Source organism: Balearica regulorum, chromosome Z (assembly GCF_011004875.1).
Source record: "Balearica regulorum gibbericeps isolate bBalReg1 chromosome Z, bBalReg1.pri, whole genome shotgun sequence".
Classification (NCBI taxonomy): Eukaryota; Metazoa; Chordata; class Aves; order Gruiformes; family Gruidae; genus Balearica; species Balearica regulorum.
The window spans coordinates 64,626,812-64,654,209 of record NC_046220.1 but is presented as its reverse complement, the minus strand read 5'-3'; the positions used below and the strand labels follow the sequence as shown (position 1 = coordinate 64,654,209).

General features: G+C 38.3%; 1 protein-coding gene across 4 annotated transcripts in view; it reads left to right on the top strand.

The window, feature by feature from the left end:
* KIF2A (kinesin family member 2A) overlaps positions 1-27,398 on the top strand; it is a 58,830-nt gene that overhangs the window by 7,868 nt on the left and 23,564 nt on the right. For 2 of the 4 annotated variants that reach the window (XM_075739421.1, XM_075739423.1), the window contains exons 2-9: positions 12,911-13,005; positions 14,285-14,404; positions 14,848-14,899; positions 16,874-16,996; positions 17,585-17,685; positions 21,005-21,100; positions 21,883-21,937; positions 24,939-25,101. In XM_075739421.1, coding sequence (XP_075595536.1) covers positions 12,911-13,005; positions 14,285-14,404; positions 14,848-14,899; positions 16,874-16,996; positions 17,585-17,685; positions 21,005-21,100; positions 21,883-21,937; positions 24,939-25,101 — 805 coding nt within the window. The remainder of the gene's footprint in view (positions 1-12,910; positions 13,006-14,284; positions 14,405-14,847; positions 14,900-16,873; positions 16,997-17,584; positions 17,686-21,004; positions 21,101-21,882; positions 21,938-24,938; positions 25,102-27,398) is intronic. The other 2 variants (XM_075739422.1, XM_075739424.1) reach the window with 1 other exon arrangement.

Here is a 27,398-nt window from a genome sequence, read left to right as displayed (position 1 = left end):
AAAACTGTTCTGTGGAGTTAATTTTTCTGTCTTTGAATTTGGTCATTGCTAAATATGTAAAAACTAGATTTTACATCTGTTAGATAAAATAAAACTGTGTGAAAAATCACATTAGAATTACCTTTCCTGGAAAAGAGAATTAATTTATCAGGCTTATGCTATTTTTTTTTTTAATGTGTGTAGCGCACTGATTCATTTACATGGGCAGAACATGCCGAGAACACTTTTGGTAACTTTACTATTACAGTCTACATTGAGTTGTTCTTTTATGTTGCTAGGAATCCAAGTCAATTTTAGAATTGCTTAGTTAGAAGGAGTAAGTAGAGGTTCTTGAAGATAGCTGTGTATAACTGTGTGTCATTTTGACATTGTGTCACAAAACTTTGTGACATTTTAAAAAATGTGAAATATCAGTTAGATTTAGTAATTAAGCCACTTTACCAGGTTTGGTTTTTTTTTTTTTTTTTGAATGGGGTGTAGTTTAGTAACACTGATCGTCTATTTGACTCTTGAGAAAGAAGAATGAGGGATTTTGCTGCTTAAAGGCTTGAATGTGGTAGTAGAGGTTTTTTATTTTGCTTTAGTCAATTAATATGCTTTCAGTATAGCTTATTGTTTTTATCTAGTGGCAGTTCTGGTGGCATCAGGCATAAGCTGCTTTTAAGTTTCCCAGACTTGTAAAGGGACCAGTCTGCTGCATTCCTTGCCACTTTTGCAGCGTCAATTCTGTAAAACTTACTGTCCAATCCCTAGCAGTAACAAAGTGACTTCAGGTAACTTGCATATAAAAAAAAATATTTGATTCAGGTTTCATTTTTCTCAGTGGATAGCTGTGCCTTTCACACAGGGGAATGTAACTTGCTTTCAAGTTATCCGTAATCCCACTGAAGCTTTGTGAAGTGCAAGTTTGAGTTTCTTGTGGCTCTCATCAGGGACTGACAGCTCTGTGTAATCCCATGTATTGGAAGTGTGAGTATTTTCAGTCTCTTCTGTTACTTAGAGGATAGTATGTTCAGAGTTGCTTTCAATGGATGAACACAGAGAATGTGTAGGTGAGTGGAGGGATTGTGCCCCTGCAGAGTTTTTATCTAGAATTTTTGTCACACGGTGCTGCACATTTTGCAATCGCTAAAATGTGTTACTTTCCCCTGGTGGCTGAACTACATGTGGAGTTTGAGGTGTATTTCTGATGGATCTAGTAAAAGTGTTTGCTAGAGATGCAGGCATGCATAATGATGCAGTCATGAGGATCTCTGGCTCTAGGAAGAGGGCAGTGGAAACTAATTCAGTTTGAAAAGTGCATATACACTTAGATTTTGGAATACTCCAAGTTTCATTTTGGGGTTATGTTTTCATGTTCTTCTATACTTCTGTGAATTGAACTTCCCAGTTCATCTTGACATTTTAGTAGGATAGGAATTCAGGTGGTGATGAATGAGATAAATATAAATCACAACCTGATGATTTTTAAGCTACAATATGCTTTAATCAAACCATGGAGAAAAATGTAAATATTACTCAAAGTTTTCTTTCTGCTTTGATCTTTTAGAACGTTGTTAAGATAAGGGAAACATAACAAGCTTTAAACTTGTATGAGAATAAATGCTTCTGACTTTTAACTTGGAGCAATAGTTGGCAGCTCTTTAATAAATTAAGTAATGGTAAATGTTCTTTCCAAAAGTAATATTGTAAAGTAAGGGAAGTAAAAGAAACCAAACAAACAACAAAATACTATTTGACAGAGTGGGTCATGAAAGGCAAATGGTACTAGTTGAAAACATCTATAGAAGGTACTGGTAGAAATTTTCTGTGGGATGCAAGAAGCTATTGTTTATAGGCAGCTTCAGAGAAAGAAGAGAAAATCATGAAAAGGAGGTCTCTGCCATGTATTCAAGTAACAAACAAAATGAGAAAGGGGGAAGGGAGGGAGAACACTGGCCAAGTCATCTCAATCTTTTGGCAGAGGGTATTCGCCACACTATTTGAATCCACCACAATCTTAAATCCTGTTGAAAAGAAAAGAAAATAAAATTCAACAACCCTTAAACCCAGGTGCTGTTTGGGAGAGATACTTGACTGAATCTGGTTTTACTCCTACATACCATAACTGTATTGAAATTACTACTGAACACAGAGGACTTCGATCTGTAAAAGTATATAACAAAGTATTCTGAGAGTTTTAAAAGATTTTAAAGAAGCTGCCTGCAAAATTATTCTAAAGGACTCCAAGGAACTGCTGACTAAATGTGCAAGAAGATGTCAAATTATGTTTAGTTTTACAAAACTAAAAAAATACATATAATAAGACATTGAACTATTCCTGCAACTTGTTTACAAGTTGTCAGCTCATAGCAAAGATGTGAATGTCATTACTAGGAATTGAATGAAAACCATCACTTATGCAATGACAGTAAAAGAAAAATGTGATGGAGGCCAGAAAATACTATCATGGCCTACATTAACGTCATCTTCTCATTTGAATAAAGTTTGCAGCTGTAATTGCGTAATCTTCTTCAAATCTGAGTACTGGTAGGGTTCATATGGGCCATGAAAGGGACCTGCAGGTATTGGAAAACCTGGCAAGAATGTTGAAAATGGGTGGATTGTTGTTGTTTTGGTATAGTCTTTTTTTTTTTTTTTTTTTTTTTTTAAAATTTGGGAGGTTGCCATGTGAATATATGACAAAATGAAGATTATTTTATGAAAAGCAAGTGAAGATTTTTTTTTCTCTCTCTGTATAAGACTTTTACTGAAATTGGAGAACAGGATTTTTTTTTTAAAAGCTTATGAAGTGTTTCTGCCTTTTTGGAGATTCCTCCATCTCCTTAAAGTATGCTCACCACTTCCATAAAAAGTGCTCCAGTGGATCAGATCGATAGTTCATCTAGCTCAATGGCAGTCGGAGAGGGTGTGTAGGGAAAGCAGGTCAGCCTTGCCACTGTCTGTAGTCTTTCTCTTCCACCAATATCTAGAATTTTATCTGGGCTATTAGAAATACAACTTTGCCTAGTCTTATTAAATATCCATTTATAGACCTATTGTCTGTGAATTTATTGAACACCTTTCTGACCCAGCTCACACTCTCTGCTGCCACAACCTCTTGTGGAAGCAAAATCAGCCAGTTCCCTGCTTGCTGCATAGAAATGTACATTAATGCTTTTATCTACCTGAAACTAATCTGCCTTATAAGACTGCTCCTAGCTTTAGTGTTGCAGGATTTGGTGAATAAGCTTCCACTCATTTTGTCCTTTATGGTTGTAAAGCTAAACAAAATCCACCCACAGCCTTGTCCTTCAAAAGTGAGCAATCTCACCCACCTTAATAGCTACTTGCTTCGTTCTCTTCGTGTTCGTAGTTGTCCTTGTCTTTACCGCCTCTAATTCTGTGACATCTTTTTTTAGGTGTGAAGGCTAGTGCCACAGTACTTGAGATGTGTGTGCACCGAAGTTTTATTTATAGTTTAAAAATGACACTTACTTTTATTCTCTAGCTTCCTGATGATGGCCAGTGTTTTATTGGCTCTTTTTTGATTGTATCTGCATATTGAGTAGATGATTTTAGAGAACTATAAGTGTCTCTTACTTCAGTTGTAACTTCTAGTTTTAGCATTGTGTACCCATAAGTTAGATTATGTTTCTCTGTGTGCCTTACCTTTCTTTTGTCTGTGTTGAAGGTCCTCTGCCCCCTTTTTGTGTACTCCCTTATTTTTAAGAGGCCCTTTTGAAGTCATGGCATCTGACTACCCAAAAAGCTGTCTTGCCAAAGGTTCAGACTCCAAATTTAGTGTAATTCAGTGTGTAACTGAACACCAGGCTGGAAGATGTCTAAGTTTCTGGCTAATGTTTTGAAAGTCCTGTATCATAAAAGAAAATACTGCTTCACTTTCCCAATCCCCTCCTTCATTAGCACTTGTTTGCTTGTAATCTTCTTGTACAGGGGATTGAAGTATTTAATGGTTTGGACTGTTCTGATTGTGAATTTATCTTGCACCTCGTTTTAGTCCAGCGTCCTGGTTTCATGATTATTCTCATTGCACATATGCAAGGTCACTTCCAGGCTCCCATCTGAAGTGAACCAGATGACCTGCCTCCTATAGGAAACCTAAACTTCCTTGACTGGTTTGTGAGAAGAGACCTGAACTGCATCATTTTGGCTATCACTGGTTGGACAGTCCTTCTGCATTTTAGTAAGCATCACACTTCTGTATTCTCGTGCACATCCCTGGGCATATGTAGCACACGCTCCTGTTTGTGCTTTAAAAGCATCATACTGGGAGGCTGCAATGCAGTTTTCTCACTGTCTTGCTCAGGTGAAAGTGAATAACCATCAAAAATTAAAAGGTCTCAGGGCTCTAGGCATGCTGCTTGGGACCACAGGGGCGCACCTATAGAAGCTTTTCAGTTGGGATTGAGAGTGGACTTTGAATGTGTATCTTCTGATCACCCTTTACATTGTCATTCTGTGCTTTAGTTCACTTTGGAAGTGGCTTCTGAGCACACTGAATTCCTTTTAGATGAAATTTAGCTGATGGGTGCGCTCCAGGTATGTATGTGATGTGCTTCAACAAGAGGTGTTCAGTCTGTGGTGCTAGGCACCCCGCAGTCCCCTCCAAAACATGTGGTGTGAACGTGTGATCCTCAGCACCACCTGCTTTGCTCTGCAGATCTCCTTCTGTGGCCTTATGGTACTTGCTACTATAGGCACAGCTGAGGGACCTGGGTTGAGCTCTAAGTGCTGTAGGTGGGAGCAATGTGCTCTGAAAGGTGCTGTCCCGGAGGTGTTGTGGACATGAACCAACCTGTACCAGTTGTCCTGGGGTTTCTGTCCATGGTATGGTCTGGAAAAAAGGCACAGAGGTCCTCTAGTACTAGGATGACTTAGTACTGCCTGCTGCTTGAGAATGAGAAGGTTGGTCATGGGTTATGCCAAGTTTTGATAAGAGCATGACACAATCTAACTTGACAGCAAGTGATAAATCCTCATAGGAGTTGCCTTCCGTCCCCATCATAAAAAGACTGACTGTTGTGGTACCCCAACAACAAAACCAGCATAACTGAATAAAAGGATTTTAGGTTGTGGAGCAATCGGCCATCACACTAACATCAATTTCAGAAGTGATTGCAGCTCATCCTGCGATGACGAGGACTTGCCCTGAGCTTGGCCCCACGGGGTGTCAGTATGGGAGAGGCTTTGGAAGGTCAGCCATAAGTTTCTCTGAATTTCAGTAAAATGTTTTGCATACTATGAAGAATGATTCAGATGAAGTTTAATACAATAATGGTAATGTATTTAAGGCAGGTGATGATAGCGTACCTAGTAATTTCTACCTCATAGTGTGCCTTTTAGTATCAGTTTTGGAACTGGCTGGCTGATTTTTCCTATCCATTATATTTATTTATTCCTGGTCATAACACAGAAAGTAACATTGTTCTGAGGAAACTTCATTACTATTCTAGAGTGGAAGTATCATCTCTGTGGAGATTTATATCATGCAGGAAGATTAGGAAATACGGAATGAAACAACTGGAGGTAAAACGTGACACAAAGTAAATGTGCTTTTGCTATAGATGGGGAGGTGCTAAACTGTAAATGTAAATGACAAGAGAAAAATCTTGATATTCTAGTTAATCACAAACTTAAGTGTCCACTACCAGGGTGAATTGACAGGGGTAAAAGTGGGTGCAGTTTCAGAAGTACTGTTATTTGCAGTGAGTGCTTCTGTGGAAAGCTGTCTGGAGCCCCTGTGGGATATTGCACCTCCTTCTGGTTATCAGTGTTGGAAAAGGAGATACTCTAAGAGATTGAAACAGGTAGAGATAGGCTCACTGTTCTTGTACTAATGTGCTTGCACAAGCTATAAAAGAAAGCACGGACTGGTAAATGACCACACATGTAATCTGGAAAAAAGGTTTGTATATGTTGACAGCGAGGTGCTAGTGCAACTTTCTGGGGTGAATAGCAGAGGCAGACCACTTGATAACACAAAGGTGAAATGCGTTCTGTTTATTGAAGCGTTTCTAGGGGACTTATGGTAGTATGCATTAGATGTGATTGGACAGGTGCTTCCTTCCAAATATCTTTTTCTGTGGCTAAGTTATATGTGGAGAACTTATCTGCTCTTAAAAATGATAGGATGACTGGCACAGTACAGCTGAGATAACTTGCTGATAAATACCTAAATATCAGTGCATCTGTTGGCGGTTGTGATGTGATACTTCTTTATGAATTGCGCTGCTTTAGAAACAAGTCTCCCCTCTCGCTCTGACACTGACCCCTACAAAGGCAATATGTAGCTGTGGCTTCATGCCTACAAAGGCAATATGAATGCTATGGCGGTGAGATGATTTTGACAACCTTTTGTGAAGCCAGTGGAGTGACTGCCATTGATTTCACTGATAATTGAAGCTTCTGAAAGCAAATAAAGGGAAGATGTTTTAGAGGAGCTGCTACTGTGAAATAATGCCTTGTGTGATGTGCTTGAAACAGCTCCCCACCTCCAAAAGAAACAGGACCTACCTTGAAGGGAAGTAAAAACCAAAGTGTTCCTCTAACTGGGGAAACCACAGGAAACTTGTTTTGAATGTAAAGCGGAATTTTAGAGATCAGCTTGCAAAATGAAAGGTCAGCAGAAAAAAACAATGAATCACAATGTGAAAAGATCGCAGATTTAACGATTATTAAAGAAGCAAAAACCATGACAGCAGCGCTGGGATGCAGCTCTAGGTGGGTCAGTGAGGACAGCTAACAAGTTCAGCTAGAGTGAGCACGGTGAATTATAATTTAGTGGTTTGGGGTAGAGGGGCTTGTTGGCGTTGAATGCAGGAGGACCAAAAAGTTGCTTGTGTCCTATTTACTGTATGAAGGACATTACATGTGCTGTTTGTATTTTAAAGCTACGTATTATACACAGTTCAGTGGCACGTCTGTGTCTTGTTCTCCTCCCCCGATTTGGATTGTTAGTGCCATCTGTGAACTTTGTTTTCTAAAGCACTATGCTTGATTCATTTTTGCAGAGAAGTTAATCACATATCTTAGATGGAGATTTTTCTGAGTTTGTTAACTTTTTAGATGGAGGCAAGAGTAGATTAAGTTGAATTTTAATTCAAAGCTGAAATACATAGGCAGATACGGGAACCTTGATTTGGGTAACGTTAGTTTCTGTTCTCAGAATCCCTGTGTGTTACATTGTCAAGGTTTACAGAGATAGTAAGATGTGGTTGTAATGTGCTTGTCATTTGAAGGACTTGGGTATTGCTGTGTTAATTTAGAGAATAAAACAAAATGAGTTGGTAGCTAGAGGTCATTGACAAAAATAAATATTGAAATATATCTTTAATTAAAATTACATGGATTATTTTTAATATTTAAGAACTTTAGAACTATGGCAGGTACTGTGTATGTTTAGTGACCCATTTGACAGTGTGATAACACTATAACTAAGGTAACAGACAAGACAATAAGGAAGGCTGGCAAAACCAAAATGAATCTATATGATAAAGTAAAACAAAACTGAAGCATAACTGGTAGATACAAAGAAAATAAAAGGCTACTTGTGTGTGGATAAATGAAACTTTGAAACATAATAAAATCAAGCATATTTAGTGTTGTGGAGAAAGAAACATCTGTCACTAGTATCTGCCAGTTTTTCCTTGGGGGTTTAGCAGCAGGACTGTTCGTATAGGGCAGGGAGGACTGTGACAAACGTTAATTTCGTGAATGGGGACATCAACACAGTTGACGTTGCTGGAGACACTGAGCCTGGAATTCTCTTTTTCCTTGGGATTTTTTTCCTGGAAGTTTGCTGTAGACATGGTTTGGTGGGTAAAGGATTATTTTTTTCCTCCCTGAGCTCTGTGGAGCAGGAAAGTCTGTCCACCAGAGTCGCCCCGATTGGAGCCCATAATGCAGGAGACAATTTTCTGGACCACAGTAATTCTGGTAAACGCTGCTTCTGGATTTGCAGCCTCATGTTTCTCCTAAACGTATTTTTTTATATATATATATATAAAAATACAACTTGGGGGTTTTATTATTTTTTAAAGAATGGAGAAAATTCTACATTTTGCAATTTTAACTTTTGAATACAAGTGGCAGAGGGTGAAGGTCAATCATGTTCAGGTGTTTCTAGATGAGATAACATTCATATTAGTCCCTCATGAACGTGCTTAGAAAAATCCTGGCTGTTTCACTAATGCCTATTATAATCCTTTAAGGGATGGGTAGCTTCTGTTGCAGTGGTCATCCTCAGCAAGGCTCTATAGCAGATGTTAAGTTGTACTTAATTTTTTTATTCATCTGTGAAACATCTACTGTTGATGCACTTGGGAAAACTAAGTGCTTGGCTGAGCAGACCACTGCCTAAGCTAATATAACACACTTGTGCTCCTAAAGAAGTGGTAAGTTCAGAGGATGTAACATAAGCTGTGAGTTTCCTTTACTGAATGTTGGGTCTGTTAACATTGCTATAGCGTGGCCCTGCTAAAAATAATTGCCTGTATTTGAACTGACAAGGCTTAAACAACCATATGATGTTCATAAGTTAATGCTGCCAGTCAGGGTCCTGCTACTGTTTTTTTGGGGAGGAATGAGAGGGTCACAGTGCAAATTATGAACTTTTCTTCTCCATGGCCTTATCCAGAGCCTGTGTCTAAATTTTTAATTGTTATGGCTCAAAGATATTTCTAAGACATCACAAAACTGTTGCATGAGAAGTGCAAGTACAGTGTCTTTTGGGGCGGGTGCACTTTAATTATGTGGAAGGGTGGGGAAGGCTGTGGTCTTCTTCCAGCCTTGTTTCTTGAGTCACTTGGGAGCGTGCAAAGGGATTTGAGTCACACGTCAGCCAGTGCTGTGGCCCAGACTGTAATTTAGAAAACACCACCCCATATTTAATGCTGATAACTTAGGTTTCTGAAAAGTATTAGGAAGATGAAAAGGCCATGGTTTTAGTACTGTCACTGATCACTGCTTCAAAATTGTGGTAGTTTTGAGAACTTTTGCAGGCAGAAAATGTTCAGTTTGCTTAGAAGTAAGGATCTAAGTACAGCTTGGTATTTGTGATCAGTTGCCATTGCTACCTGGGTTGAGGGTTAGTTAAAATGTTTGATTTAGCCCTGGTTTTTTGCTTTTACTGCTGCTTCCTAAACCTTTTTCTGCACCAATAGCTACCCTGGGGACTCTTAAAATAGAGACTATTTATCTGCTATTTCTGCAGATCTTCATGCTTGCTTTCTTCGGTTTGTCAAATGTTCATCAGATGACTAGGAAGAGAGGGAATTGAGAGTTTATGTTCTTTGCTTGTATTGATTAGCGTGAGAATATCATAACATATGTGTATTTAAGGTAACTGTAAAGTGTTGGCTTCACATACGTCCATGTTGTCTTACTGCTGTATTTGCAGCAATATTTTCTGCATGCTTTTCTAAGTAGGAGATAAGCCAGATGCCACACAGTGTATGACACAACATAGTTGTACAAATGATAGGCTTTTCAAATAACTTCTCCATTAGTTTTGAGCACTATAGCAATGGAACGACTTCCCAGAAAAAGTTGAGTCTGTGATGTGAATTCTAATCATGTGAGGAGAGGCATTAGAAATCAAAGAAACGCTGATTGAAGAGTTGGTGTATCAGCACTGTGGCTCTACTTTCTTTTGATTTTGATATGTGTGTGTGAATGTAGTCTTTCTCAAAACACTTGTTCCTTTTTCTATTTGTCACAATTCACATTCATGTTTACATGCACATGTTTACATTTCAGAGTTTGATACCAACTCTAGAAAATGCAGCAGAAATCAGGGATGTTGCCTTCCACCACTCGCTGCAGATTGGCTTGGCTCTCAGGCTTCAGTATTTGCAGCTTGGTCTTGCTTTATATGCTAGACGAGGTTTATGCCAGCCTAATTGGTTGCTGGCATTCCTGAATTTCACAGCTGCTGTATTCAGCTGTGTACTAGAAAAATATAATGGAATACTGTATGCGGAGAGCAAGAGGCAATTGTAAAGATGTAAATGTGCTTTCTGGCAGTTCAGTAATGTGTAAACTTTTAGTAACAAAGAATTTGTAGGAACAGATTGTATGGGTACAATGCCAGTTTAAACATTATACTATACGTTTTCTATTTAAGCTGAGAATATTTGGAAGATGGACATAACTTTTGTTTTTGTTAGTGTTTTTTTTTTTTTAATTCAGTCCTGGCTTTCTTGGCCAGGGAGCAGATGAAGTCTGGCACAGAGATGGAAGATTTATTGTGATTCTTTTGTCACGGCATGCTGGCTTGCTGTGTTTCTGAGAGGATTCAGTATTTTCTATTCATTCATCAGCCTGCTTTGATCTCCTTTCACTTCTTATGGCAAAGATTAAACCTTTTTAAATTATCAGTCATTCTCTGACAAAAGTAACAGAGAACAGGAGCAAGTAACAGGACTTACATGATGGCTCTGTGACTAATACAGTGTCACAGGTTTCAGCTGTGAATAGTGCTTTTTATCAAAATTTGTAAAATCTGGTAGCATGGAAAGATTATCATCATATATTGTACAAAGTATGTTTATCTAAACTTAAATTTTTCATATATCATTTTTCTCTTGATTCTGGATTGACAGCTGGGCCAAGCCTTAAAACAGTAGCAAAAGATTAGACCAATGTAAGCTGTAGGAGTTGTCCAGTTCCCGCAGTGGTGAAAAGTTTTTGTGTCCTTCTTGTCCCAGCGTGCTGTTTGTAGGAGTGGCAGGAGTGGCACTGCTGCAGGAGGACAGTGGCTTCTGTTCTTGCTTTGCTAACAGACCAGATAGCTAATTGAAACAGTTCTACATCAGAGTGTTCTTGCACAAAATTAAGGTCATTAAATGCAGAAAAAATAATGCGGAAGTGTGTTGACGACCTTGCACAAAGAAGACTTGCACAAAAATACTTGTCCAAGGAAATGAGGTGATGAAGCATCATACTTCATGAGTCTGCTTCAGCCCCGCCAACAGCAGATCTTGGGCAGCATCCTGAGGGTAGGATGTGTGCCTGCACAACATCGTTTGGGTGAAGGGAAAAGAAGAGCACCTGTGTGTGAAGGGGAGGGCACAGTGGTGGTCCCTTCCTGTGCATCTCCTGCTGGCAGTGGCTGGGTGAGGAATCCAAACCAGACCGTCCCTGCATGCAGCCAGGGTGCCCCAGGAGAATGGTGCTCAGGAAGCACAAATGGAAGGGTTTGTTCAGACAAAACATGGGTCAGGGAAATAAAAACTAGCAAATGCTAGAGGAAAGGAATCAAGTGAAGCGAAGGGGGAGGCTTTTTTTTCAGTGAAAAAACTACTTAACCTTCTTTAGTGGTGGAGTGAACCTTATGCTTTGGGCAAGGGCAAGCACAGAGGTTAGAAATGCGTATGTAATGTATGTTGCTGGTGAGGCAAGCACAGCCAATGTGAAAGCAGTGCTGCCCAGGGGTGCCAGCTGCTCTATGAGTCCCCTGAGTGCTACACTTTGCCTGCGTTTGAGTTAATCTCTTCCTCTGCACAATATATTAGAGTACCCAGATTTGCTGTTACCTTCCATGACACTTCCCCGTAGCCTCTCTTTTTGCTTAAATTTTAACTAGGTGTGAATGTTTAGGCAGCCTTTGCAATAAAAGAAAAAATAGCAGTATACATTTGTTACTTGTGCTGTTAGGTGAGATAATATGGGATGTCAGTCAGGTTTTTGTGTCCCTCAGCCAGCCTTAGGAGGCTTAGATGGTATAAAGACATTAACTTTGGAAAACAGTCAAATTATGACTGAAGTGGCTAAAACAGAAGTTGGAGGGGAAAACTGGAGTTGATTTGGGGGGTTGAGAGCTTTAGGAAAGGAGAAAACGAAGGTTCAAGGTGGAGGATACCCAGACCAGAGCAGGTGTGTAAGGACCGCACTGTGTTTTGCCCCTGAGCAGGTGCCCAGCAACAGCAGCAGCGTATACACAGACTGCTGCAGGATGGTCACTCGTGCTTTGGGAGCCACATGTGGCCCTTGGGCACCTGGGGGTGGCTTGGGGCGGGTGGAGTGAGGGATTGCTTGTTCGTGCTATGGCTCGTTAGAGGAGCAGTCGCATTGGACTTCTGTTCTTTAGAAACCCCAATTCTTGGTACTCTTAGGGTAAAGCACAGATGTGAAATCAATGTGACACCTGGGTCTTGATCCTTTTGTGTCAGTGCATGGCTGCTCTGCTCTTCCAATTGCTTCTCGCTACTGTGCGTAGGAAATAGGACATGAAAAAATTGTTGTACAAATCCTTATTCCTACTGAAAGTTTACTGGTCTTACTGTACTTTATGGGGGCTTGCTGGCTTTGGTTCTTTCACTGGAGTAGTCAAAGCAACAGCATCTTAACTCCAGCTCAGCAGTCTGTGTAAGCAGCTGTTTTTAAAAAGATGATTTGTATTATTGTTGCAGACAATTTAATTTTAGCTGAATTACCAACTAATTGGATGCCCATAAGAAATGGATATCAGAATACAATTTCAGGGGGCTTCAGTCCTGTGTTGGAACATGCAATGTATCAGCCTAGAAGGGAGACAAGCAAGCCCTTGTGGAGCACACCTCAGGAGACTTTACCGCCTATGGGAGACTCGTGGTACTGGAGTTGTGTTCTCTCCAGAAAAAAGAGTCCAAGTCGTGTGGCTTTCATGTGGTGTTTTGTTTACTTACCACTCAGTTTTCTGCTCACTGAGCTTTTTTTCACTTGTACGCTGTCTCATTAGAGCCTCTGCTGGTGGATCAGGTCTGAGCCACTTCACAGTGTGTGGCCAGGAATCATCATCTATTTATCACCTCAAGTTTTTAACCCTCTTCTTTCTGCCCCTCTCTGCATGCCACAGTGCAGTGATGGAAATAAATTTTGGAAAATTTTTCTACCAGTTACTAAATGATCATTTGTTTTTGCTTTCTAGGTCGAATTCACCAGGCTATGGTAACATCCCTAAGTGAAGATAATGAAAGTGTAACTGTTGAATGGATTGAAAATGGAGATACTAAAGGCAAAGAGGTAAACTTCATTATTTTAGAACTTTTCTCTTTTAAAAGTGTGCAATCTACATGAATATTAATTTGGAATTTGCACTGGAAACAGAAAAACTTAATTTACTTGATGATTCTTTGGTTACAGGCTGTTTTGCATGGGATCTGTTCGGCAAATGCTGATTTCTGTTGTATTAAATTTGACTTCCTGAGCTCTGTGTCATAGCTTTTAAATAGTTCTCTTCATCTGCTGATTTTGAACCAGATTACAAAGGCTGACCTTGTTATCCTCTTTTTACAAGTAGAAAAATCAAATTTTTGAGAGGAAGAGTGACTTGCATTTCAGGCAGGGAACTAGTGGGAGAGTTAGACTGGAAATATTTTTGTGTTTTATTATTGAGGAATTGAACTGCTAGTTTGTTTACTTATTATTTATTTTTGTTTTACGTTTACAGTCTTACTTTCCTTGAGAAACTGTGTCTTTGTGTGTAATGCTTCGTTGTCCTCTCTCCCTTTAAATTTTGGATTGTGTTAGCCAGTTTCATCTGAGATTTGGTGAAGCATCTCAGAAATAATTACACTTTACTGGTTTTGTGAAAACACAGGAAAAAGAAAAATAATTGTGAGAAAGTCCTGGTGATCTCATCAGCTGAGCTCATTCCTCTGGGCACGCAGAATCCATACAGTAGTGAGGTCTTTGAAGGGTCCAGCCAGGGGAAGTGGCAGTCTATAGAGACCAAAGCTATTTAAAATTTTTAGGAAACCAAGTTTCAATACATCTGAAACCAACTGTTTTTAAGATCCTGTTCCTCCGCCCTTACATTTTACAGCATTTTGAATGACGAACACTTAAAAGAAAAAAAAAATAGCATGATAAATTTAACATAGTTTCAACTGTGCTTTTATTTTTTGGGTGGTTGAAATTCATCTGTTTCTTTTGCACTGTTTGGGAAATTTCAAGTAATTGAGGTATCTTTCTTTTTATGTTATGGAATGTCTTTCATATTTTGCAGTAATTGTCAAATTACCACAGTAATACTAGCTACTTCTGGTTTAATTTAATCACTTTACAAAGTTAGGAATATCTGTTGGTCATTTTTAATTCATCCCTTTTCTGACAGGTGTGTTTTCAACTAATACAAAGAACAAAGCTTATGCTGGTTTTAGTGAACATAAAATAATTCAGGTTTTAGAATTATCAAATTGTGGGGTAAATATATTTATTATTTATTCTCAAACAGAACAGGAAAAATAGAGAGGGTGAATATTGTTTTAAGACTCGTAAATGCATTTTATATTCTACACAGATTGACTTGGAGAGCATATTTTCACTTAACCCAGATCTTGCACCTGATGAAGATATTGAACCTAGTCCAGAGACACCACCACCACCTGCTCAATTAGCCAAAGTAAACAAAATCGTGAAGGTTGGTAATGTCTATGCAACATGTTCATGTTAAACTTACAGTACTCCTATAGATGTTGTCATGCTTGAATTTTTAACTTTAACTTTTGTGTCTGTGGAGCTACTTGATAACTCTGTTCCTTTCTTTTTCCTATGGTAAATAAGGGTTTCTTAAACTTCTCTAAGAAGAAATTTGGCAGAGAGGGAGTTAGGGTCTAATACTTATATAAATAACTAAATATATCTCAAGGAAAAATATAGAGGAGGTTTTGGAGGTTGTTTTGAGACAGTACACGTGGTTCAAGCAGTCTTCAACCTAGGCTCTTCAGGAAGGAATTTGGCAGCAATCACCTCTCTGTATTGCTGGTGTGTTATTTTCATTCACTGGAAAGAAGCAGAGGTTGGGCTGCAGTTTATGTTTTCAATAATATGGTGATCGAATAACAGAGATTTCTTTCTTTATAGAGACGAACTGTGGGACCTACTAAGAATGACACCCCTGCCAGAGATAACAGAGGTAAATGTTACCTTTTCCATTTCAAGGAAGTAAAAAACATGGGAACATTTTGACATCCTACTCATCTAACATTCCTTAATAGTTCTGCATTTCTCATTCACTGTGTATGCATGTGACATGTGAAAGACATATTTAGGAATTCATACTGTACAAATAGTATTTACATGCAAGTTTAAGCAGTGTAGCATTAGGAAAGTTAAGCTGAATGAACTGAAGATGCAAAAATTTGAAGTTAATTAATTATGCTACATTAAGTCATATGTGGACTTTTCCACGTTAAAGCATCCTCAGTTTGCTTCAGCTTAATAGAGTATTTCAATATACACTAAATGGTGCACTTAAAATTCTTATGTTTTCATTTTTTACCTGCATTTTCTAACAGTCTGCGTGTAAACGTTCGTTCAAAGAATACTTAAGCCCTACACGTTATTTCTCACTCTACAGTTAATAGCAAAAAAATCTACAAAAAATGCTGAAGTACCACAGGAGGAGAAGTGAAAAGTATGTATCGGATGAATATAGATGTAATACATCTATAACATAAGAAAGAATGGTTACTGATTACTGTTTTCATTTTCTCTCCTGCATTAAACTTAACTAACTTGTACCGATGATAGTGATGATTCTTCTTCCAAACGTTAATCTACTGTCATTAATTCAGACTAGATTCCAGTCCGTCTGTTTAAACTTGGAAAACAAGTGGGCTTGTGTATCTTTGCAAGTGTTCAGACTTTACTGGTGGATGATTAGGACCACTTTCGCCATTCTGCCATTTGCCTCTGGGGGTGTTAAATCAAAAATCTCATGAGGAGGGGATATTTTTTTTTCAAACTAATATGGTTTAAATTTGAGACATCTTATTGATGGGCTGTCCTCACATATGTCTGTTTGGTATGGAATAACTGTAACTTGTGTTTTGATAGGTCCTATGTGTCTTACTATTCACAGTTGGCCTAAGTATTTGTTCTTTGTTGGCCTTGTAATTAAGCTTTCTTAGCACACCGTCTTATTTTATGTAGTCAGTTTGTGCTATAAACTAGATTTCCTATCATATCTGGAATGATCTGGGCATTTGTCTTGTCTGTTCCATTCAATACCTGTTTCCATAGTTGTCTCCGTGTTGCACAGTGAGCTGGCCTTTGTTTGGAGTGTCATCTCTGGCTGCTACTCAAAGCTGATACCTTCACATTTGTACTCTTCTGGCAGACTCTGGTAGGAGCGTGTGTAGGAAATGGGCCAACTGAAGCAGAGCTGCTTGAAGGAACTCTCAGAAAAACAATTTAAAGCATTCAGCTCTACCAAAGAGGCTTACATGCTCACCACTCCCACTGCATTGACTGGGAACAGACATCACTGCATCTTCAGAAATTGACATCCTTAGCACGTATAGAATCAATGCATAAGTTTAGACATATTGATTGAATCTGTATTCCTTCCACTATAGTGTCAAAAAGTTTTTTTTCTTCCACTCACAGATTGGGTGGTGCTTTGCTGCCTTTCATTTGTATCCCTTTGCTCCTCCAGAGATTGTAGGCTCAATGGGGTGGGACCATTTTGTAACGTCTGGAGAATGTGAATCAGTGGGGCTTCTTTTCTTATCTGTTTTTTGGATATAATCACAATATAAATAAAATTGCAGCACTGTAAGTTTCAGGACTGCATATTTCCAAGTACGTGCTTTGTTCTATGCACATAAGTTGTACTAATTCTGCAGTAGAGTACATAAAAATATGCACATGCAACATTGGTATTTAATAACTATGTTGTGTTGGTGTATAATGCTAGGATAAAAAAGGCTGCATACCAAATGTCTTTATTAATAGACTTTTTACACGTATGGTTCCCTCTCACCCTCAATAAATTGTTGTGTCTGGAAGGGGACCTCATTTTATCCTGTCATAACAAAGCATTTCAGAACTCGGTAGAAATGTTACTCTTCCATGTCCAGATGAGCTTTGTGCTTTCCCTTTGCAGTGGTTGGTTCTGCACGTGCGCGACCTACTCAGCTTCCCGAGCAGACTTCCTCCTCTCAACAGAATGGTAGTGTTTCAGATATATCTCCAGTTCAAGCTGCAAAAAAGGAATTTGGACCCCCTTGTATGTAAACCGTGTACCAAGGATTCATTCATTCTTGGTGTTACATGTACATTCTCTTATATTACGTTGTTGTCCATAAAGGACAGTCTACATGTGCAGTTGTCTGTGGGCTTCCTCGAGGAGCTTTTTCAGAGCTGTGGCTAAACAAATAATCACTATTCTCATAGTTGTGCTAATATTTGGAATTTGTTTTTCCTTTATCTTTTTTTTAATGATGGCAGTGGTGGTTGATGTTTTTTTTTTGGTGTGTGTGTGTTTTGGAGTTTTTTTAATTTGCCTGGGCTTTTTTTTTTAATTCAACCAAGAGATCACATGTATCTGTCCAAATATTTTCTTGAGGGTCATTGTCCTTATATTTTTGGTCATGTAATTATTGTCCCATTCCCATGACTTTTTTCTAATTAATTTTATGAATTTTAGAAATTTAATTGCCAAAATTATTCTGTACTAATACTGATTTGCTTGAAAAGATACTTTATATAAATGCATTCTAATTATTGATAAATTAATGTAATTGAAGTGTTACAGTGTAAATAATAAATTCATGCAACACTGAAAATATTTTAAAATTATATCATTTTCTTTAAGCACGTAGAAAATCTAATTGTGTAAAAGAGGTTGAAAAATTGCAAGAGAAACGTGAAAAAAGAAGGTTACAGCAGCAGGAACTTAGAGAAAAAAGAGCTCAGGTTAGTATTTTTACCTTGGATGGAAAATGTATGTCAGCAAGAGAAGAGGTTGTAAAATCATTGTGCTTTTTTCAGACTTTAATAATTTTTATAAACTGAAAGAATCTTGAAATGAAATGTTTTCATCTTGCGTACAAATTTGGTAAATATTTTGGTGCTTGGTTGCTCTCGTCAGTGTTACTTTAGACAGTTTTCCCCTTCTTTCTTTCTACAGAAATAATTGCTTTCCATTGCTTATCTTGCCGTGTGTTCTTTAAAGATCAAGTGCCGATGATATCTATTTCTTACGAAAAATATATTGTTGAAAATAATCAAACCTTTGGCTTTTAGATAGGGCTGTTATTGTACAGGAGGTATTACGACATTATAATAAATTGTTCTTTATGATCTTTGATGCTTTGTAGCAGATCTGTTTGAGGCTCAAGTTTGAACAGTGACTTTTAATTTTTTTTTCTTTAAACCAGTCTGTGTATGTATAACTTAGCTTTGCATCATGCAGACAGCTTGGCAGCAAGTTGTTAGAAACTTGTGTGAAAGAAATTAAGTTGCTAATCCTGTGAGAAAAATCTCTTAATAGTAAATGACTTTCTGTCACAGTGGTGTAAAAGGTTTAGCAAAACTAGTAGCATAATCTTGTTGGCAGCCCTGTGTGTATGTGTTGGTCTCTGAAGAGATACTACCAATCCGCTACTGACATGAGAAGTACCACCACCAAGTAAATAACTCAGGCAATTTACTTCACGGTTTAATGATGTTTGTAAGTTGACCTAAAATCACCTACGTTGAATTCATGTTCTCTAATTCCCATCCATTTCAACAAATGCAAAATATGACTATATCTCTGTGTGAGGAACAAATATTTTTTGGCTTTATATATTAAGTTGGAGTGAGTCCAGAGGAGGGCCACAAAGATGATCAGAGGGCTGGAGCACCTCTCCTATGAGGACAGGCTGGGAGAGTTGGGGTTGTTCAGCCTGGAGAAGAGAAGGGTCTGGGGAGACCTTATTGCAGCCTTCCAGTACCTGAAGGGGCCTACAGGAAAGCTGGTGAGGGACTGTTTACAAGGGACTGTAGTGATAGGACAATGGGTAATGGGTTTAAGCTAAAAGAGAGTTGATTTGGATTAGATGTTAGAAAGAAATTCTTTACTGTGAGGGTGGTGAGGCACTGGAACAGGTTGCCCAGAGAGGTTGTGGAGGCCCCATCCCTGGAAGTGTTCAAGGCCAGGTTGGATGGGGCTTTGGGCAACGTGGTCTAGTGGAGGGTGTCCCTGCCCATGGCAGGGGGTTGGAACTAGATGATCTCTGAGATCCCTTCCAAACCATTCTATGGTTCTGTGATTAAAATTCTTTGATGTGGTACTATACCTGAAATTTTATCACTCCTGTGAAGGCTCCCTTTGCATCTGAGTCTTAAACTTCTGTGTGAGGAAGCTCTGTCTTGGTGACCTGTATGTACCTGTGCTTTGTGTTGCTTTCTGTATTCTGCTGCTGCTGTTGTTGTTGTGAAATGTGTCGTGGTTTAACCTCAGCCATAACTGAGCACCACGCTCCTGCTTTTTCACCCCTTCCCCCCCCCCCCCCCAAGGGAACGGGGAGAAGAATGGAAAAAAACCCCAGCTTGTGGGTTGAGATAAAGACAGTTTAATAGGATAACAACAACAATAATAGTAACCAAGTGATGCACAAATGCAATTTCTCACCACATGCAGAAGGAAGATAAAACTGCCCGATGCCTGGTCTGTTTCTGAGCAGCAATCCCATCTCCCGGCTATCTTCCCCAGCTACATACGGAGCATGAAGTTCTATGGCAGGGAATATCCCTTTGGCCAGACTGGGCCAGCTGTCCTGGCTGTGCTCTCCCAGCTTCTTGTGCACCCAGCAGGGCGAGAGAAACTGAAATGTCCTTGGCTTAGTGTCAGCACTACAATTACCCAGCAACAACTGAAGACATCAGTTGATAACCAACTGTATTCTCGCACTAAATCCAAAACACAGCACTACACTAGCTACTGGAAAGAATATTAACTCAGCTGAAACCAGGAAAAAGTGCAATAATTAGCCAAGCACTGTCTTCTAGTGGGCAAAAATCTTTAAACAAGGTTTGAAGAATATTAGGCAAATGCTTTTTCCATAATAAGCAATACTCCCTTCTGAATGTTAGAAGGAAACATTTCAGCAGGAATACATTTTGTGTGTACTTAGTGTCAGCAGGTTTTAGTTCATTGTAGTCAAGTTGAACAACATCAAGGTACAGTCAACTTCTGTTTACCAGGATGGTTTTATCTGAGGTGAGGATTGGCTGTGTCACAAGTGGAGAGACATGAGCTGGCTCCCTTTCAGCTTGCTAACCCCAATGCAGTGCTTTCTGAGAGTGCCTATGCTGTTTCCACGTATGATCCAGAAGGAGTTTTATATTGTCTCAGGGGAGCCATGCAAAATTTAATAAGGTCTGAGCTCCAGAGCTGGCTACGTATGACATCAGCAGCATGTCCTGAAATAGTATAAAAACTGCCAGTTGCAGGGAGAAGTGACAGGTAGGATGTTTGATTGATTCTGCAGAGAACCAGCACAGCTCACACTAGGCTCAGGCTTAGCAAGGCTTAGAGGGGGTCCCTGCGTGGCTTCTTACATGCCTGTTTGCTGTGGTACCTGGTTTAGGGACAGGTGGTCTTCTGAGCCTGGTGGTAGCCTACAGTGTATCCTTGGGCTTGCTTCTGCTTTTTGGGGGGGTCTAGGAGTGCTAGAAGAGTTTCCAGTGCGTCCAAGTAACTGTGGGAATTAACTCAGGATCAGTAGTAGGATCAAGCTCCTTTACCCAACTTGTAACTAGCAGGGTTGTGTTCAAAGCAGCTGAGGTGCCTGCACTGTCCTCTGCAGTGTGTGGTACCTGTGTAAAGGAGTGGATCCGTTTGTCCATTGGACTGCCTTATCTTGGATTCAGAAGCGTTGACAGTATCTGCTCTCTGGTGGTGGGCAGTTGTTCAGAGGTGTTTCTTGAGTATGAAAATTCTGGCAAGGCAGGACTCTCTTTCTTGAGTAGAATGTTAATGAGTCCTCACTGAAACAGTATTTTCTATTAGATGCCAGTCAAAAACATGAAATAGAAAGGATATAATTGTTTTGCTTTATGATCAGTAAATTAGCTACAACAGAATGGAAAAATGCATTAAACTTGCATTTGAGATATTTCTGGCATTTCGGAGAAGAAATAAGATTTCAGTTAATGGGTATTTTTCTTATAAATAAATACAGAAGATACTGAAGTTAGTATATTTCAGGGAAAAGGTATTTTATAATTCTGTTGCTTACTTCCCTAGGATGTTGATGCTACAAACCCAAATTATGAAATTATGTGTATGATAAGAGATTTCAGGGCAAGTTTGGATTATAGACCACTGACAACTGCAGATCCTGTAAGTACTCCAGCAACATGGACATTTTTTATCCTTCTGTAGTTTTGCTATGTGCTTTCAAATTTTCATTGTATAGTTCTGTCTGTAAACATGAAAAATAAGTAATTTAATATATAATAGTATTCATTATAACGTGGGCTTATTTTTTCAGTAATTTGATGATACTGAAATTAGTAGGTATTGAAAGTCCTAGGTTACTAAATTATTGTTAATTATGTTATGTCATTTAAATACCTTTTTATTGTAAAATAATACCATATGTACTAAGTAGTCACTCAGCCTCTGTATTGTAAATTTTCCTGGGATGCTAGGGGATCAACACACAAAACCATTAAGCTTCTCTGAAAAACCCTGTTGAGTATAAAGGTTAATATTTGATCTTTGAAGGTAATGAGGGCCTTTGGTTTGCAGAGAAGTCAGAGGAGCAGAAGGCTTAAATGATGAAGATTATCAGACTTCTGTGGAAATCAGAGACAGTGACAATGTCTGTCATAACGTATCTGCCCTGTTAGAGCTGGATTTGCTTGCAATGTCCTGAGATGTACCTGGTACTCTACAGGATTAGATCACTGTCTGCAGGGAGTTTTGTTAATATGTGGTTCTCCCTTTTGGTTTCTTGGCTATTGTGCAGACACAAGGGGCTTTTACATGTTCAGATGACTCACTGCCTTGGAAATTTCTCTTTGTTTAAATGATTGGTTAATTAATTCAATAACAGAAGTAAAATATCATGTAACTGGAATTGGGGAATATAGATCACTGAAAGATTGTTTCCTTTGCAGATTGATGAACACAGGATATGTGTTTGTGTCCGAAAACGTCCACTCAATAAAAAAGGTATGACCATTGCTGATTTTGCTGATTTTTTTCTCTGAAAAGCTGCTTGTGATAGTAATGTTATTTGTGTTAAAGAAATCTAGAAATACTTACTGATCAAAGGTGGGACTGTTATACTGGACAATATGTGTGACAGACCCAGAAAATTCATAGATCATCATAACTCAGATAAAGATGGGGAGAAAAATAGTTTAACTGTCACCATTTTATGGATTGGGAGATGAGGCACAGACTGCAGTTTTTTCCCAAGGTTATCGAGGATGTATTTAGTTGATCTGGGAATGATCAGGGGGTGTAGTGACAGGACAAGGGGTAATGGCCTTAAGTTGAAGGAGGGTCAATTTAGATTAGATGTTAGGAAGAAATTCTTTACTGTGAGGGTGGTGAGGCACTGGAACAGGTTGCCCAGAGAGGTTGTGGAGGCCCCATCCCTGGAAGTGTTCAAGGCCAGGTTGGATGAGGCTTTGGGTAACGTGGTCTAGTGGAGGGTGTCCCTGCCCATGGCAGGGGTTTGGAACTAGATGGTCTTTGAGGTCCCTTCCAACCCAAACCATTCTATGATTCTATGAATTCTAATTTAATTTATTCAATATTTTTACGTTGCGTAAGGATCATCATTCTTTTAAGCTATCATTCAAGTGATCTCCTGAGCAGAGACCTACCCAGTGAAAACTTTTATGCACATTTTTTGTAGGTGTATTTTTATACTTTCAAGTGGTCTTGAATCAGACACTAAGGGAGGGATTCAGGTGCCTAAACACTAATATCTTATGACTTGTTAGGTGCCGAAAGGTGTCCAAGACATCCTCGCAGGATTAGTGGATTACAGACGAACTGGAGACTTGTATCCCCTGAAGCTGCTGCTCAGGGCTGGGCAAGATACTCTAGGGACATATTAAATGCCACTGAAAAAATATTAGGTATTGGAATAAATCCCTAGGGACTTTTTTATAGATGATCAGCATAGCAACTTTTTTTCTTACTGCCTGCTCATCAGACTGGATTCTATTCCAAAAAAAAGCCATTCAGGTTTTCAACTCCAGTTAAATCCCAGTCTTCCCATGAAGTTCCTTACTTTCAGTGGGAATTTGAGAACGCAAATAATTCTGGATTGCAGCCTGTCTGAATCCAGCGCTTAAGTAAGCTGACTTCCATTTTCAAAGATGTTTCTTTCCTTCTCTATTATATTTTGTTTAGCTAAAGGACTAAAAGAGCATCACTCTGATTCTGAAACAACATGGGGCGCATCTATTATTTTTGTACTATCAGAACTACACATGGAGGATTATCTGGAGCATATCCAGAGGAAAATGGGAGAATTGTATGGGAAATGGAAAACATGATACCAGTATATAGTTAGTTCTAGCCTTATTTTTTCCCTCCACATTGCTGCTTCCCCTACTTTATTTTTTTCTTCATTTTTACTTATACTGTTTTCTTATCCCTGTATTTTTTTCTTTTATTGATCTGAAAGGAATGTGTAATCTCAAAAATTGGTGAATTGAAATTATTTCGCACAACCCATTTAACAATGGCATTCAATGTACAAGTCTGGTAGTAGTTGTTTCTGTTTCAGCATCGGAGGTTATCTTTAATAAAATACGACTTAGAAATCTGATACATTTGGGGGAAACACCACCTTCTACCTGTACTGAAAGTGGACAAAGTGAATTTACAGTAAATGAGAGCAGGTTGTCATAGGGCATGAGTTAGGGTTTGATTTTGTGAAAGTTGCATATCTTGGGTATTAGTGGTTTGGAGCTATTACAAAAATAGTTCAGAGGTGTTTGTAGGAAGATGAGTGTTTTAAGTAAAAATGAGGTTGGCACTGAAGTAATTTTGAATTTTAAGGAATAAGCTATAGAAAAAAGGTATTAATGAAATAATCTATGCAGGGAATGAGCCGTAAAGGTAATCTAGTAGCCACATGATGCAGTGTTATGAAAAAACACACTTCATAAGAAACAGTATTTCTCATGCCACATTTTAGAATTGAAGGGTATAAAGGAATCAAAGATACTAGTGTGTAATCCCCTGAAGAGGAAAAAATAGAATTACTTTGTTTTGTCAGAAATTTTACATAGAAATGCAAGTAGGACACATTAGTGATCCTGACTATAGACATAAAGGCTTTTTATTTTTGTGCCTATCATGGATCACTGGGTTCTCTGTTTTGCTGACTCATATGTCATACAACAATTAGCAGTAAATCATAGTGCTGTGTAGTAATTATAACCTAGGAACTTGCTATTGAAATCACATCTAGATGGCTTTTGTTCATTCCCAGTGACAGGAAGGATCATTAGCATTTTCAGCTTTTTCTACTTACAAGGTAATTTTAGAAAGGATTTTACTTCAGAGAAATTCTATATTAAAGATGTATACTTTAGGTTCTAGGAGGAATACATAAATGAAATTATCTGTGTAGAATGAAAACAAAATTTTTCTTTTTGAAAGCCGTGAATGTATGACTGTAACATTAAGGATTTAGGGAAAATAAAAAGATAAAAACACAAAATTAATATCCTTTATGATAATCTGATTTATTTTACAATTTTAAATTTGACAGTGCAAGCAGTATAGGACTTCAGCATCCAGTTTCTCCAGTAGAGAAGTTTAGTTACAAAAACTCAAAGGATATGGCAGTAATCTGTAAAACAGTATAGAAGCCTTAAGAAAAATAACTCAAATCTATGGAAGTGTTGTTATAGAATACGTAACAAGCTACAATGATAATGCTGTAATTAATGATCTTAGTTTTTGTAATCAACTTGGTACAACCTCTCTTTAATTTCTAGCAGTTGGTAGGATGACTAGACTTCCAAAAGAAATCTCTTACTTAGCAGATTGCTATCTAGGCATGAAAAGCCCAAACTCATTGCAGTGTTGTTACTTGGAGGAGCTGTGTTATCCGAGATGTTGTAGGAGTGTAAACAATGAAAAAATGTAAAAAAAACAATGATGTGTTGTTAGTTAAATATGTATTTTACTTATTTTATAGAAACTTTAATGAAAGACCTTGATGTAATAACAATTCCTAGTAAAGATGTTGTGATGGTACATGAACCAAAACAAAAAGTGGATTTAACAAGGTACCTAGAAAACCAAACTTTTCGTTTTGATTATGCCTTTGATGACACGGCTTCTAATGAAATGGTTTACAGGTATGTGGATATGCTTTCTTTTTTTTTTTTTTTTGGTGAATCTTTTTTCTCATTATCTCCCATGTCAATAACTGTGGGCTCACCTGAGTCATGGACTTTACTCCTGTTCTCTGTGTTTCCAGGTATGTGTATTGCTACCTCCATTATTTTGCCTGTTTACTTTTCTTTTAACTCTTTATCCTGAATTCTTCACCTGCAATATCATCTCCACCTCAGCTGACCTCAGTCCTGTTCTCAATCCTCCTCCAAGCCCTGCTGGTTTCCAGGCTCTAGCATGTATTGCCTGCCTCCTCAGCTACTGCACATTTGAACAACTTCATGAGCTCTCCATTTGCCTCCTCTGGGTTATTGTCTTATTAATTAGTGTGTGTGCAGTGCCTGAGGAACCTGACTCATGGTTTTTGGTCTTCAGGAAACTTGGAAGAAGAGGATAGCCTCAACCCCAAAGAGCTTGCAGTTTGAATATAGGATGATTAAGAGAGAGAGACAAGTCAGAAGAGGGTGGGGAAAGAGTACACAGAAAGAGAGGTTGTATTCCTGACATACTTGAGCTGGCTTGGCTTCTGGAAGCAATCTGGCTGATAATAACGCAGAGGTGCATGGAGCTAAATTATCTTGCTCAAAATGCTGTATCTTTCTGATTTAAAAAACAACAGCAAAAGATACACATCCACTTTCAGCCCTAAGGTACTTGGATCTCCATTTTCTCCTCTACTGTTTCACTTCAACAGCTGGCACAGAATAATGCACACAGTGCTTTTAAAAATATGTTGAGAAGTAGCTGTTCACCTTGCACAAGTCACTAAATGGAGTAGATACAGTAGGAGGCAAGGCTAGACACCATGACAGGTCATAATTTTGGTACACAGTCTAAATACTGTGAAGCTTTTTGCAGGGAATATTGATATTAGGAAGGAATTTAATGAAGATAATTTTTCTTATGCGTGGAAAGTGTTTCCCATAGTCTTAAGGAGCAGTGGCAGAGAAATATCTTAGTTCTTGTTTTTAATCCAACAGTTAGGAAGTAAAAATTAGCATTGTGTCCTGTTTGGTGTTGGACACTAACATCCTGTTGGTGATAACAGAAAATTCATACTAAAAGAATTATTAAAAGGCCTTTAAAATCAAAACTTCTGTCTCATATAATTAGGAGAAGAAGGGTAGTGAAAAGAAAATAGTCTGTTAGTTTACACTAACAAAAGACTTCTAAACTGCAGAGCTGTGCCCGTGGAGATCTCTCTCTGTCTCTAATGATTGTCTACCAGTAGCATCTTTCCTTTCTTGATACTGCAGAGCTGCGGGAGGGTGATCTAGCTGGTGATGTGTGCTTCTTGCAATTGTTTTCCTTCCACTTAACAAGCAGTTCTAATCTTCCCCCTTCCTGCTATTTATGAGCATAGTGTTTAAATGTTGGGCATACAATGTTGTTGTATTTTTGTATTGAGTTTTCTCCGTACAATTTTTATTAGTTATGTAATACATTAATGGTAATACAGGAAAATACTGAAAGATGGTTGTGTTCATACTGAAACAGTAACTCTCTAGTCTGTGTAGCAGTACAGGCTTTCTCCTTCTCCCTCAGATGGTACAATAATGATTATTATTTGAAGGGCAGTCTGCTTCAAGGATGCTTATAATAACAAAAGTAAGAGCAAGACAGGTATTGTCATCTGTTCTTGCCAGAACTTCAGGGTCACAGTTTGGCAAGTTACTCTAGTTTTCTCCAGTATGCTAAAATTACTCATGTAAAATACACACAGTTTGAGGGAGAAAAAGAAAAGTACTATTCTTTTTTTTTTAATTACTATTATTTTGCTTAAGCTGTATTTTAAGTATTTCTGAATCCATGAGCTGCAACACTGAGTTGCAAGTTTTTATTAATATTAAAAAACATGCACTGGTTTGAATAGATATGCCTTCTGAATTTTAAAGGAGAACCAGAGTTTACATTTCTGAAAGATCAAGATTGCAAATAAAGGTTCTAGAAAAATTAAAGTTGGACCGTTTTGGCATGGTACCATTTGGAGTTGTATAATGCTTTATGAAAACTTTTTGAGATATGTTTGTGTTTTGCCTTACTTTAAAATAGATATAAATAAGTCCATCTTTTATAGATCAGCAAAATAAATTATTTCAAACTCAGTTAAACAGAGATAATGGAGTGTGTTTCTTAAGTGGATAGGCTTTGTGGAGTTTTGTATTTTATATATAAAAAGAATTGTTCCTGTTTCTTTCTCTTAAAGATAGTTTATGTGTAAATACCTGGAAAAAGTTAAGAAAGACTTTTGCAGAGAGAC